The following is a 14,217-nucleotide window of genomic DNA, read 5'->3' as shown; positions in this document are numbered from 1 at the left end:
AAATTATGATTAAAGTTTTAAATTATTTTAATATACTAAGTAATGAGTATATATCTTAGGTTGTTCATGTATTAATTTTATATAGAAAGAGGTGCAATTATTGATTAGAGAACGCAAAAAGTATATTTGAAATGAAAACATATTATTAGAGTATTCAATTTAATTAACTTTTGAATTTTATTATTCTATACACATAATATGTGAAGAGGTTTATTATCTGTCAAATATTTTTACATAGTTTCTATGAATCTATTTCTCTTTATATTTCATATAAAATATATAGATTAAAATATAGTAAACGAGTTAATAATTTTTTTTTTAAAAATATTTTCTCATTCGAGGTTGAATATATTGAAACTTAATAATAGCGTAACATTTTGGATAACATTCTTAGAAAACAAATTTGACAAATGATAACAATTATCTTTGATATAAATGCAACTAAAGAATCTAAAATACTAATAGATGTGATTCATGCAAAAATCATACAAATTTAAATTGTATATTTGAAAAAAGAACAAAACAGAGAGTTGTATGCTGTGTTCGGGAAGGATGAATCGCTCCCGAAAAGGAATTTATTGATTCTCTCCCAATTGATTGGACCGTAGGTGCGATGATTTACTTCACGGGCGAGGTCTCTGGTTCAAGTCCAGGATGACACCGAAATAGTGCTTTGCCCCTAGATGTCCAGTCAACTGCTGCACCTCAACGCATCGTGCGGGTCGAAACTTACCCGACAAGGAATTTCGCTACAACGATTGAAAAACGAAATATTTAAAGGAGTTTTATCATATCAATTTGAAAAAGAATAATAAGATGTGTAGATGTATTTTATTAGTATTTTTCAGTTACTTTATAATATAATTCTTATATACTCAAGAAAAAAAGTACATCGGAGTATATGTAATATAAAGATTCAAACTCATTGATATTCCAATAAAATGTAGAAAGTGACATATTAACTACCTGTCCAAACAAAAAAATTATTAAGAAAATATATATTGACATTTGACGTATTGATTAATAATGTACTATCCTTCATATAATATATTAGATGTTAAATTTGTTAAGTTTTATTTCAATCCTCATCTCAAAACGATTTTCATAATTAATATATAAATAAAAAATAAAGCGATAATATTACGTTTGAAAATAAAAAAAGCTATATAATCATTTTAAATAAATAATTCTTTAATATTTATTTTAAAGACCGACCGAATTCCCCGTTAATTAAATTAAAAGAAAAGTAGTAGTTGTTGGACTAGCATTTGTCGCATTGAGTTGGAGCCAATTCCGCTCGCTAGGGTTTATATTCGGTTTTTGCAGTTCTCTCGTCATTTTTTCCCCTCTGTTCGGAAGGAGAATTTTCTCTCCAGGTAAATTCTTTATCAACATCTTCTATCGCTGAGCCTATTTCGCATTTTCAGTCCCCCGATTCGCTGAATTTATTAGAATTTCGTTTCCCTTTTTAAAGATTACTGCTTATTCAGTTTGCTGCTGTTTTTCTTTCGGTTAATCATCGCACAAATTTTATTTTGACATAAAAATATTTGTATAATGCATATGTGGTTTCTGTATACTCTGAATAATGTGAGTATTTGATATTGCATTTGCTAATCATGTATTTGTAATGTGCAGATACTTGTTTTTGTGCAGACATGGCCAGTAATCCTCCACCGTCTGGTCCACAGGTAATTTCTTTGACTGTATTGCCTTTCTTGAAACACACAGACAATTGTTGTGTTGAAAAGAGTGTGGATTGCTGATTATCATCTGGAAGGGAACTATGATTTATTTTTACTGTCAAACCGAATCACTTAAAAAGAAATGAGAAAAATGGAGAAATCAGAAGAATTGGAATTGGAATATTTGTTGATTGGTAAAGTTGTTGTATTAAGGTGCAGATAATTGTTGCAAAGTATTTACAGAGAAAAGTCTCATTACAGATTACACAATGAACTGAAAAAGTCAATTATGGCTTCTATGTCATTAGCTATTGCCAACGACATAGAAAACCAGTCATCTCTACTTTGTACTTATTTATTCCATTTTGCTCAAACAAATTCTTGAGTTTCTTTCCTTCTAAATACACCCTCAGATAGCAGCAGACATTGGTTCCATATTTTTAGTGTCCTTTCCCAGATCTTTCATATGCATGCCCCCGATAACCCCCGTGATATTTTGAATGAGATGCTAGATTTGTGTGGTGAAGGAGCAATGTAAAAACAGATGAACTTGAGCATTCCTCAACTGTCAGCTTGAGGCCGAAGGGGCCTTCTAAAATGTGGCTCGCTAATTTTAAGTGATTACCATTTTAAGAATATCTGGTATCCTGTGCTTACTGTAACATTCTCAGATGGTCGGATATCACTAATTGCACATCATCCTAACCTTTGTGACTAGCATGCTAGACATGTAAAATGTTATTCATTCTTATTAGTCTTCTGATCTTGATATTCCTATTACAGCCTCTTTGGCCTCCTTCAGTTGGATCCACACCACCTCAAGGTTTTGGTTCATTTCCTATGCAAGTAAGCTACGCATCTTGCTTTTATGAAAATTATTTATCTGTTACCTTTGAAAACTTATCATAAGTGCATCATGCGTCTGTTGTCATAGTTTCGACCTGCTCTATCAACACAGCAAGGCCAGCATTTTGCTCCACCAATTTCAGCCTCTCCACAATATCGCCCTGTTGGACAAACACCAAATGCTGGAATGCCTCCTGGTCAAGGTCAAATACCCCAGTTTTCTCAAACAATGCAGCAGTTTCCCCCAAGACCTGGCCAGCCAGGTCATGGAACACCGTCATCTCAGGCAATTCAAATGTCATATAACCAATCAAGTATTTCACAGCCCCAACAAGTCAATCCCCCTTTGAATAGTCACATGCCTGGTGTTAGTGGTGCTGGAAATCCATTCTCATCATCATATACAGTAAGAAATAGCACTAGGTTCCTTGAATTGTTTGTTCTTTTTTCTATTGTTATTTTTTCTTTAGTATGCACCCACCACCTCCCTTTGCCCAGATATGAACTGGACTGAACTTGCCTTCTCAGGTTCAATCTTCTTCCCAAATGCATGGTCCTACTTTCCCTGCGGGGGGACAGCCTTGGTTGTCATCTGGAAGTCAAACCACACCAGTGGGTGACCCTACTCCCCCGAGTAGTCACCAATTGTTAGCTGTAGCTCCAGCAGTTCCGGTATGCTTCTTTCTTGTACCTATTTGAAAATTCTTTCAACATTACTCAATTGAGACCTAATATGTGGACTTCTGAATTACCATATTTGTGCAAGATTTTGCTGTTTATCTGTTCTTCTTCTCTTTTAGGTCAGCCCAAGATTCTGGCTATGTTTGTACTGATGAACGTTTTATCTTTATCCTGTTCTTTACCATTGCTAACACTGTGCAGAACAAGTTCTTTTATGATCTGCATATTGGTATAAGTTGTCAATTTCTGTATTTGCAGCGTAGAAGGTGTTCCCAGTTTGTGGGTATCAATAGATTTACGTGGAAAATGTTTATGCAGCATATTCATGGATTATTAATAGTTGTATCATCTTTTTCCTGGAACAGTCTTTAACTGGTAGCCAAATCATCCAAAAACACATTTGCTAATGTTTTTCCCTTGTTTAAACTTACAATGGTGGAGTCTCTGTCTGCAATCTGGTGGAAGCCTATTGTCTTATAAGTCCTTTTATGTTGATGCATATTGTTATCAAGCATTATTTCTCAGTGATGTATTAAATGCTGAATCTGAGTAAGATGAGATCTTTATGCATTTCTTCACTTGTTACTTGATAGGAGATCTTCAAAGTATTTCCTATTCAAAGCCAAGACCTAATACTTTAGAGGAAGGGAATCTAAGCAACTATGCTATTATTGGCATCCAAAATTAAAACCACAGCTGGATAATTGAGATTCCACTATGACTGGAAATCACTCTTTGGAAAATTTTGACCTAAGCGTATAACTTGATGAATCTTGTTAGAACCATATTTAATAAAATAAATGAGCAAATAAGGGTCTTTCTTATGTTACATTTTTAGTGGTAAAGAACATGTTCTTTTCTTCCATTTTCCACACTTATTAGCTTTGAAGAGTAAGTTGTTATTCAGATAGGTGAGAGGTGCTGCAAGTATGCGAGGTGTGAAGTATCGTACTAATGACAATTAAAATATTAAGATAATATGGGATTTTTGATAGATAAGCACAATGTTGAAAGAAAACTCTGTATTGATAAGAATGAACTTTTTCTTGAAGAAGGCTTAGTGCACTGTTGCATGTTTATTAATTGGAATGAAGCATTGCAAATGCTATTAGTGGTTGTTTCTTCCTAACCATCTATTTGTATGTGGTGCGTCATGCGTGTTGTCCTCATCTTTAATTGGATTAGACTTGTACACTCAGACATTGGTGGAAAACCATTGTATATAACAATAGGAATGAACCACATGTGAAACAACATAGGATAAAACCTGCCAAAAGGAGTGGAACTATTACTTTGTGCAAATCTATTACCAAGTCTAGTGCATGTTGACTTGGTGGGCAGTGGTCAATGAAGTGGTTCAATCCTAGGAGATGGGGCTCCACCCAGCAATGAAAAAAAATGCTAAATGACTTATTCCGACATTTGTAAGCTCTGGTAGGCACTGTCACTTGATACCTACGCTGGTGAGAGGGCTGGTACAAGGTGGGCCACTCAAGGTGCTGGAAGCCGACCTTGATACCACTGTTATTTTTGAAAAAGTATAATACATGCTTGGTACTAATGCTTATTTCAACTTGTTCTGATATTTTGGGCATAAGATTATCATTTGAAGACGTGGAAGTCAAATCACAACTATGAAGAAATAGTAAACCAAGTTACTAGTGATTTCTTAAACAGAATCAGTGAGTTTTGTGGCAAGCCTGAAATTTGATATGTGTTTCCAAAATTGAACCTTGAGTATTAATTTCTTAGTCTGCATTCTCTGATGTGGATCTATGGTCACTTCCTCAAACTAAGAGCAACAAGGGTGAAGGCTCTATAGCGTCTGAGTTGCTCATTCCCCCCTCCCAATTTTGGAAGCACATACCAAAGATTATAAACACTGTAAATGGTTGTGGCCTGCACGAAAACTATTTTTCCCCACACAAAGTTTGTAAATAATAATTTATTTAATAAAAACAAAGAAACAACGAAAAGGAGGCGCCACATTAAAGGTCAAGCTCTCTTGCATATTCTCATTCAAAGAATTTAATCTCAACCCTAGTTTGATCCACCATGAAAGTTGGGATTGAGAAACTAATGTTACAAATCTCCTTAGTGCCTTACTGTCTATGGTGGGCCAATGGCTAAGGAAGAAAATGATGAGCAGTTTGTATTATTGGGAGTAGATAAAGAGTAACCCTTTGTTGTAAATTCCACATGGTCAAGGGAGGATTTTCTATTGTGCACTTTCTTGTACTCCCTAGGATGATAATATGATGGAAGGGATGAGGGGATGAAAGATAAATGGGTTCTCTAGGAATTTGTGCTTTCAAATTATGTTATCCCCAAGTAATTCATAGAAATACAAATAGATGAGAGCTGATTGATGAACGTTTATATTGTCCCTAAAAGGATGATACCTTTTTATATATAGAAATAAATTCAATTTTTAAACTTTCCAATTTTTATCCATAATACGAGTATATATAGCCATACAGATATCTGTGTATTTTTATAGTCTACAAGTTTCAAAAGTCTTTTGTTCTTTCTTAAACACGAGTTCCAATTGATGTGTATCACACATTGAGACATAGGGAGTAGTAAGGACGTGAAAAGATTATTTTGGAAACTGAATGACAATCTGCTATTAACTTTCTATTGGTGCCAATGAAGTTTTTGTGGTCTTTAGGAGATCTTTCATGATGCCATCTTACGTGGTATCATTAATAATGACCTCCCTGACTTATCATTTTGATGACGGTGGTGGCTGGACTTAACATGCACGTCGATCTTCCATTGGGTACTTGCCATCTCTCATTAATAAAGGTACAGAGTAATTTCCAACCAAGACTTAAGCAGATGGAAAGAAACCTAGTGTTTTTGTTTTGACTGTGATTTGAACAGGTTCTCCACCCACTTCATTGACCACGAAGCCGCACTCTTGAGTGCAAGGCTTTTAGAATTCTCGTTTACTGCTTTCTCTGATGTAGGAAAGGTCTTATCATTTTGGTATGCTCATTTTTCATTAGGTTCACATAATGTTTTCATCAATTTAGTGAATCATATTTCTAGAGCCTCATATCCTCAAAACAGTATCCTCTTTCTGGATCATAACTTACTATACATGTAGACCATTTCTGTTATTTGGATGTTAGAAATTTGAAGGTTATTGGGTGTAGCCTCATAACCTCAAAGCAGTATTTCTCTTTCTGGATTATAACTTACTAAATATGTAGAGCATTTCTATGGATTTTAGCAATTTGGAGATTGTGGATGTCTCGGTTCAACTAATTGTCTCAAACTTCAAATGTAGTTGCCATGGAAAAAGACTGCAAGATTTTCTAATGCATGTTGAATTTAGTATTCTGCATGTTCATTATAATTGCAAATAGAGGCTGGATCTTCAGTACCATAACTAGAAATTGAACTTTTCTCTCTCTAAGTACTTGATTTTGATTCTGTCATCTGTAAACCTTACTGATTTGCACTGTAATTAGGCGAGCACAGCTTCTCAGCAGACTGCATCTGACTGGCAAGAGTATGAAGCTGCTGATGGGAGACGGTGAGTTGTTTTTTTGGTAATTCTTTTTTGAACTTTACCGTTTATCAGTTAAATCATGTTACTTGACAATCTCTCAGTTCGTATTATGCTGCTTGCAGTGCTAAGATATAACTCTGCTATGCTTCCTATTTTCCCTGTTCATTTAGTTTGGGATTAAAGTGTAGTTCTGTGATTAGTCAATTAATTTGCTTCTTTAGATATTATTACAATAAGAATACAAAGCAATCTAGCTGGGAGAAGCCGTTGGAGCTGATGACACCTTTAGAGGTTAGTTATATTCTTAATTGCTGCTGTTTTAATAATTGAAGTCTTCACTTACTGTTTGGTGGAGTGCACATATTCTCTTTTGCCTCAAAAATCTGCAAATATTGTTTCCTTTTTTGTGGATGTTAACAACTGCACTAGTTATTAAATAGTTCAAACCTTTTTATGTGTATTCTACTTTTCTTTGCATGTTCTTCCACTGGTTTGTAGATGTCATTGCAAGTCATGGACATATAAACAACTGCGATTAGTGCTCAAATTGAAGGCGCTTTCACTTTCTCAAGGCAGGCAACGACTTGTTATTCCATCTTATGTTGCAATTTAGTGACTTGATATTATGTGGAATTGGTCATACATGTTGGTAGTTACAAATTTCCCGTCGAAACTGGAAGTTGACCTATTTCAATTTAAACCATGATCCTAAGCAAGTGCATAAATATACTACTGAAAGATTAATAGATGTAGGAAGTGTTGTTGCGAACTACTTGCACATCCTCCATGTATTCACTCTGGAGGAAATTCACAACATCCTAAATTTTTGTTGTTGATGAGGTAGCATTCTACTTTTATCTTATCCTGTTGACATTCATTGATTTATGAGGAACTTCCGAGCATTGTTCTTTATTTTATTGCATAAGCTTTGTTAGAATAAGAATATGAACAAGAAGAATATATATAAATCTACTTGGAAAAGGAATAGTATATAGAAACCCACTTGGAATAGGAATAGCCGAATAGTACATACAATCTTACTTGGAAAAAGATTGTAATATAGTGTCTATACATAGGATCTCAGTGTAATAATGTAGGTACATAATTTAATAATATTCTTGTGTAATATTCTCACATGGTATCAAAGCTTCTATGAATCCGGCAGAGAATCAAAGAGCTTCCGTTTTGGGGGGTGGGGGTGGGGCAGCGGCTATGACCATATATATATGCCACCCGTTTCGCTAATGGTTATGTAAACAGAAGTAGGGCCACATTTTAGGAATTTTAGGTATCGCTTCTAATGTAACAAGGATGAAGTTTAATTGATGTATGCATGAACCCCATATTCAGTGGATGAAAACTCAGTCCGATAGGTTATCGTGTGTGAATTGTTGGCGGCTTTCTTATGGTCTGTTTAGAAACCAGCCATATAATTGGAATTGGTGTAATTACTAGGGTAGTAATTACCAGCCTAGTAATTACACAACCTAGTAATAACGTTGATCAATTACACAAAATCCAATTATGAGGATGGGCTTTCCAAACAGGCCCTAAGTATATTTTGTGTCAACCCGTATCTGTCAGTGTTTGTGTAACACTGTGCCATCTTTTCAGTGACTATTTTCTCATATCTAATTTGTATAACACTGTGCCATCTTTCCACTACTTTCTCATAATTGATTTGTGTAGTATCGTGCCATCTTTCTGGTGGTGACTGCTTTCTCATAATTGATTTGCGTAGCACCGTGCATCTTTTTGTTACTACTTTCTCATATAAGATTTGTGTAGTTTTGAGCATTTCTCCGTGACCGCTACACTATTTTGGTAGATCCAAGTTTTCCAGCTGTGTTCTATTTGTTTTACGTTCACTTTTGCCAAAGGGTGTACTCTGATATTTGGATTAGATTACGATGATACGTTCTCTCCCATGGCTAATATAGCATATGCCTGCCTTTATTTTTTTATCTATGGTTACCATTCGCCATTGACCTCTTACTCAATTGGACGTTAAAAGTGTTTTCTCCACGTTGATCTCAAGGAAGAAGTCTATATGGAGCAACCACCTTGTTTATTGTTAGTTGGAGTCTAGTAGCTTGTATATCAATTGTGCAAAATGTTTTATTGACATTCTGCATCAAATTCAGTATTTTATGAGAGGACTTAACACATTGAGATTCACTTACTCTTTGTCAGAAAAACACAAAGAAGATGCTCTTCGGAGAAGTTGGTCTGTTTCAAAGTTAATATTGCCTCCTTTATCTGAATTTGGTTGTTGTTTGCCCTTTTATTTTTCCTGGCTCCCGAATCTTTTGACGATTGCCATGAACTTCCTTCAGTTTCCTGATCAGATCTAGAAATACATATTGGACATGCCTAATTTTCCCGATCTCTTTGGAGATCTTAGGTTGTCTCTATTTATGTTAATGTACTTAAATTAGGTAATTAGCTCCTCTTTCAAGTACTCCCTTACTTCAAGTCAGCCTTTGTTGTTGATTCTCCTCATCCATACATTTTCTTCATGAGTGGAGTTTGCGCCTTTTTGTGAACACCCTTGCTCGCAAACTCAAGCAAAGTAGATGTTGCTGCTATGTGAGCCTCATTTCGGATGCCTTCGCTGTCTCTCCATGTGTCACCTTTCCTCAACTTCTTTTGGTATCCGACACTAAATTCTCTCTTATACTGTCTTTTCCAATATGGAGGAGATGATGCTGACAGATATTTAGTTGTTCAGTTAGATTTTTCCATGTGTTTTCCTCTCTTTATTTGTGGAAACTTTACCTGACCTAACAAATTGGAATCTGAGGTAGAGTCTGTCAAATCTACAAGCTGGGAAAAGTTTAGGTTGCCTGTGAATTTTTTGGTCTAATGGTATGAATGCGCAAGTGCTTCATTAGTCTTTACTTCTTGATCTAAAATCTGATCATTTCTAATTATCATCCGTGTTGCTAGGACTTTACTTAAATGATGCCACACCTGTGTCGGATCCTTAAAAAATGCTGTATTAATACTTCTGGAGGATCTGACACACATCCATTGACATTTTCGAGGAGTCCGAACAACATAGATTATTACCATCAAAAGCCAGTTTACTTCAGTTTCTTTGTGATTTCAAGTCTTCTCTTGAACATGACTTGCTTGATGTTTATGACCTATCTAGTTTTACAGGTACAACTATTACTCTCATATCCTCAACTACACATGTAATGTTACATGGAGTGTACATGCTCTGTCTTGGAATATTTTGCAACAATTTCCTTGTGTTTCTTTTAACTATCTTTACAGGTGTCTCAATTCATTTTAATGTTAAAATTTCCTTTTTGACTTGACAAGAAGTTTCATGCTACGATCAATACTAAATTGACTGCCACAACTGGAAAGTACAATTGATGGTTAAATTCATGTAAAAAAGGTGCGATAAACATAAAGTGCTATAGTTGTAGCTGAACGACAAGCTTGGATTGAGATGTTTCCTTTTTAGCAAAAGAATATGGTTTGGCCAAATGTTGTGTTTCTTTTTAACATTATGTTCTACTGTTATTCTTTAAGCACACCAGCAGTTTTCTTCAATTGAGTTTCAAAGTTGGCTTCTTTGGATTTATAATCTGCATTGACAGTATGTTTCTTGTGCTAATTCCTCCTAATTTTTAACTTGTGCCTTTTCTTCCTTTGCTTAAATGTCCTCTTTCTGCAACTTGTAAAAATATGTCTAAAAAAGATATAAAAGGTTTCTTTAATTTGTTTTCTTGATAAAAATATTCAGTAGAGAGGTGTTCCTTGTAGAGATATTTAGCTGTCTTTTATGATGTTAATTAAGTCTGTTTGATTCTTTCCTGATGGAATCACTCAAAATTTGTGGCAAATCATTATTTTTATCTAACAAATGCGTGCAGCTGGCAGATTTAAATAATAACACCTGGTAGCATTTGTCTCACTAATGATCATCTATTTTTTCAATCCAAATGGAAAAATAAACAAAGTATGCTTGATAAAAAACATTTACCTCACTAATTATCGTATAAATTTATATGCATATGCAACATGTTGCCTTGCCTATTGCTAATAGAATTTTATTTTCATTGTTGCTGGGCTTGTTTATGTTTATTCCTCCATTACTGCATGGAGCAGGAACTTTGGGAGGCTGCCAATGCTGTTCAGATGTTCATTACTGCTCTTTTAATTTGAGATTTACATTTAAGTGGTGCATTTGTTTTGTTCTTTAACAGAGAGCTGATGCTTCGACTGTATGGAAAGAATTCACAACTGCCGATGGTCGGAAGTAAGATTTACCAGTAAAAGTATTTTGGTTCTCTTGGCTACTGCAGTATGCTTTTTTATTTTGTTTTAGTGATTTATGTGTTATTGGATCTTTCAGGTATTACTACAACAAAGAAACCAAGCAGTCTAAGTGGACAATGCCTGATGAACTAAAGGTTCATGAAGAATTATTGCCTTTATCGGATATTTCTGTTTATTCTATATGTTATGGAACTAATTCATCAGTATGTATCATCAGTTGGCTCGTGAACTCGCTGAAAATGTTGCTAGTCAAGTAGTTCAGACTGGAACAAGCACAAATTCTGGTGTGCAAGTCAGTGAAGCTGTGACCTCAACAGAACAACCATCTGCTGTCACCCCGGTTAGCTCCACACCTTCTTCAACGGTTTCTGGAGTTCCTTCAAGCCCTGTTCCAGTTACGCCTGCTGTTTCTGATGTTAATACTCCACCTTTGGTGGTATCTGGATCATCAGCCATTCCTACTGTGAGCTTTGCTGTGACAAGTTCAGCCGGTATCTCTTCACCTGCTGTTTCAGGGAATACAAGATCTGCTGCTCTAGCTAATGCCTATCAGACACAAATGTATGGACCCTATCATTTTCTAATGGTGGCTTCGCTTTGATCGTCTGTCACAATTTTAAGTCTAATATATCACGATGAATCTTGACAATCTCTAGGAGTGGCATTGAAAATTTATCTCCTCAAGTTGCTAGTTCTTTAAGTGGAGCTTCTAGTCAGGATATTGAGGTATGGCCAACTCCTTCAGCAGCTCTATCTGAAATTTGATTGTGCTGGCATATGCATCGTCAAAAGGAATCTTCTAACTTTTCTTCCCCCATGCCACTGCTAGTATGGTCGGAGATATGTAGAGCCAACGAATTTTGTCGGAAAATTGAACTATGCTTATTAGGCGAAAATCCTCTTTTGTGTCATATTGAATCCCCTTGACACAAGGAGTTGGCAAAAAGGGGTTCAAGAATTGCTTTAGGTCACAAGTACAGATCCCAAGTTTGACATTCTAATATCTGTTCAAATTTCCTCTGCTAAATTCCAGGCTCCAGCACAAGTTACATGAACCCTGTCATACCTTGGAAATGCTCCCTCTCTTTGCCAAATTGTGGATTCCTGTGCGTAATAGTTTTTGAGATGAATTATTGGTGTCTTGTTAAGTTAATTGTTTAAAATCGTGATTTACAGGAGGCAAAGAAAGGCATGGCAGTTGCTGGGAAGATCAATGTGGTACCTGCAGAAGAGAAATCAGCAGATGAAGAACCTTTTCTATATGCCACCAAGCAGGTAAAGTGATTTAATGTTCCTCTAAGTATTTATTTGTTTAATGCTTAATATTCCACTATGACTCATTTTATATTTTTTTAGGAGGCTAAACATGCATTCAAATCTCTATTAGAGTCTGCTACTGTTGAATCTGATTGGACATGGGAGCAGGTTAGTTGGACATGCTATCTTAATTTAAAAATCTATGCACTTGTGACTGACAGTGAACTATCATACCAGACAATGCGAGTTATAATCAATGATAAACGGTATGGGGCTCTGAAAACTCTTGGTGAGCGGAAACAAGCATTTAATGAGGTAATCACTGGGTTTTTGATTGTTAAATTGACCCCCCACCCTCCCCGTCCCCTCCCTCTCCCATGATGCTGTCAATCTAGAGTGTGGAAGTATTAAAGTATCACCAATTGGTTTCTGAGTTTTGATGTACCTTTTCTCCCCAACAGTACTTGATGCAAAGGAAGAAACAGGAGGCTGAGGAGAGGCGCCTTAGACAAAGAAAGGCAAAAGAGGAATTCACAAAGATGTTAGAGGTAAAAATATGTGCTCCTTAGTGGTTCTTGGTAGGAAAAATATGTGCTCCTTAGTGGTTCTTGGTAGGCTGGTACAGTTTTCATGTTGGTTTGGTGCTCTTACCTCTACTCTTTTTTGTCAGTAACAGTGTACACAAAACAATTGAAAAAGTTTCCACTGACCTAACTGCCAATAAAATAATCCTTCCTCTTATGCATTAGAAGAGTCCCATTTTATTATCCTACATATCTTTTGTGATTATAATGGCCTGAACAGAATGAAAAGATATAGAGAACTTATGTAGCTAAGCCTAACTGATGGGGGATTGAGGCAGAGTTGATTGATTAATTGATTGAAGCATATTAACAGCAATTTCTTGAAAGAGAGAACTCCTTGTAATACCTTTGCTTTAAAGATACTTGATTAATTGACAAGTTTCCTATAGAGAAAATGTGTCAAGAACTTGTTTACCACTTGTGCATCTATCATGTCACACATCACTTATGGTGTGCAAACTATGTATTATAGTGTTAACCTGGTTTGACTTTAACTGTTTCAGGAGTCCAAGGAACTCACTTCATCTACAAGATGGAGGTAGTTAACAAAAGCTTCTCTTTTATTAATACTTACTAACTGTAGTAACAGAAACAACTTTTCCTTTTTAATGACTCGTGATTTTGTGATACCAGTAAGGCAGTAACAATGTTTGAGGATGATGAACGGTTCAAGGGTGTTGAACGAGAGGCTGATCGTGAAGATCTTTTCAGGAACTACTTGGTGGATCTTCAGAAAAAGGTGTGCCTTTGCTATTCTCACTATTGAAAATGCATTGCTCAGATTTTTGATCTAGACATGAATCATTCATAAAATCTGTTGAAGTGACCACTGTATTTTTGCTCAAAGAATATGTAAATAAAAGATAAGCAATTGAAAGAGCAACCTTTTTATTCTTTGAACAGTTCGTGGTTTGGTTAATTTCTATGTGAATATACCCTGTGCATCCTACATATCCTGTACCTTGAACATTGGTAATTTTTATGGTGCGAAGTTGTTAATCATATCTTTTCTCGTTATTTGGTTTGTTATTCCAGGAGAGGTCAAAGGCTCAAGAAGAGTATCGACGGAATAGATTGGAGTACAAACAGTTTTTGGAGACTTGTGGCTTTATCAAGGTCTTTGTTACTTTTAAGCTTTTCTTCACCTCCTTTCCCCAAGGGAAGTGGATTTGGTGGTTTGGGCTTTCTATCACTTTTACCTTTTGTTCCTTTTCTTTCTCTGAAGTTCATCCTTTGTTTCTTTGGAGCCACAGGTTGATACACAGTGGCGCAAAGTCCAAGATCTTTTGGAAGATGATGAAAGATGTTCACGCCTTGAAAAACTTGACCGCTTAGATATTTTCCAGGT

General features: G+C 35.7%; 1 protein-coding gene across 1 annotated transcript in view; it reads left to right on the top strand.

The window, feature by feature from the left end:
- The first annotated feature begins 1,245 nt into the window (after window positions 1-1,245).
- Window positions 1,246-14,217, top strand: part of LOC101256011 (pre-mRNA-processing protein 40A) — a 32,853-nt gene continuing 19,881 nt past the window's right edge. The window contains exons 1-19 of the mRNA XM_010325127.4: window positions 1,246-1,376; window positions 1,639-1,691; window positions 2,469-2,531; window positions 2,620-2,937; window positions 3,060-3,203; window positions 6,692-6,756; window positions 6,954-7,023; window positions 10,956-11,008; window positions 11,105-11,162; window positions 11,246-11,589; window positions 11,685-11,754; window positions 12,205-12,303; window positions 12,385-12,453; window positions 12,523-12,600; window positions 12,747-12,833; window positions 13,373-13,407; window positions 13,503-13,608; window positions 13,905-13,985; window positions 14,123-14,215. Coding sequence (XP_010323429.1) covers window positions 1,659-1,691; window positions 2,469-2,531; window positions 2,620-2,937; window positions 3,060-3,203; window positions 6,692-6,756; window positions 6,954-7,023; window positions 10,956-11,008; window positions 11,105-11,162; window positions 11,246-11,589; window positions 11,685-11,754; window positions 12,205-12,303; window positions 12,385-12,453; window positions 12,523-12,600; window positions 12,747-12,833; window positions 13,373-13,407; window positions 13,503-13,608; window positions 13,905-13,985; window positions 14,123-14,215 — 1,866 coding nt within the window. The 5' untranslated portion in view covers window positions 1,246-1,376; window positions 1,639-1,658. The remainder of the gene's footprint in view (window positions 1,377-1,638; window positions 1,692-2,468; window positions 2,532-2,619; window positions 2,938-3,059; window positions 3,204-6,691; window positions 6,757-6,953; window positions 7,024-10,955; window positions 11,009-11,104; window positions 11,163-11,245; window positions 11,590-11,684; window positions 11,755-12,204; window positions 12,304-12,384; window positions 12,454-12,522; window positions 12,601-12,746; window positions 12,834-13,372; window positions 13,408-13,502; window positions 13,609-13,904; window positions 13,986-14,122; window positions 14,216-14,217) is intronic.

This window comes from Solanum lycopersicum, chromosome 7 (assembly GCF_036512215.1).
Source record: "Solanum lycopersicum chromosome 7, SLM_r2.1".
Taxonomy (NCBI): Eukaryota; Viridiplantae; Streptophyta; class Magnoliopsida; order Solanales; family Solanaceae; genus Solanum; species Solanum lycopersicum.
This window is presented reverse-complemented; position numbering and strand designations above follow the sequence as displayed.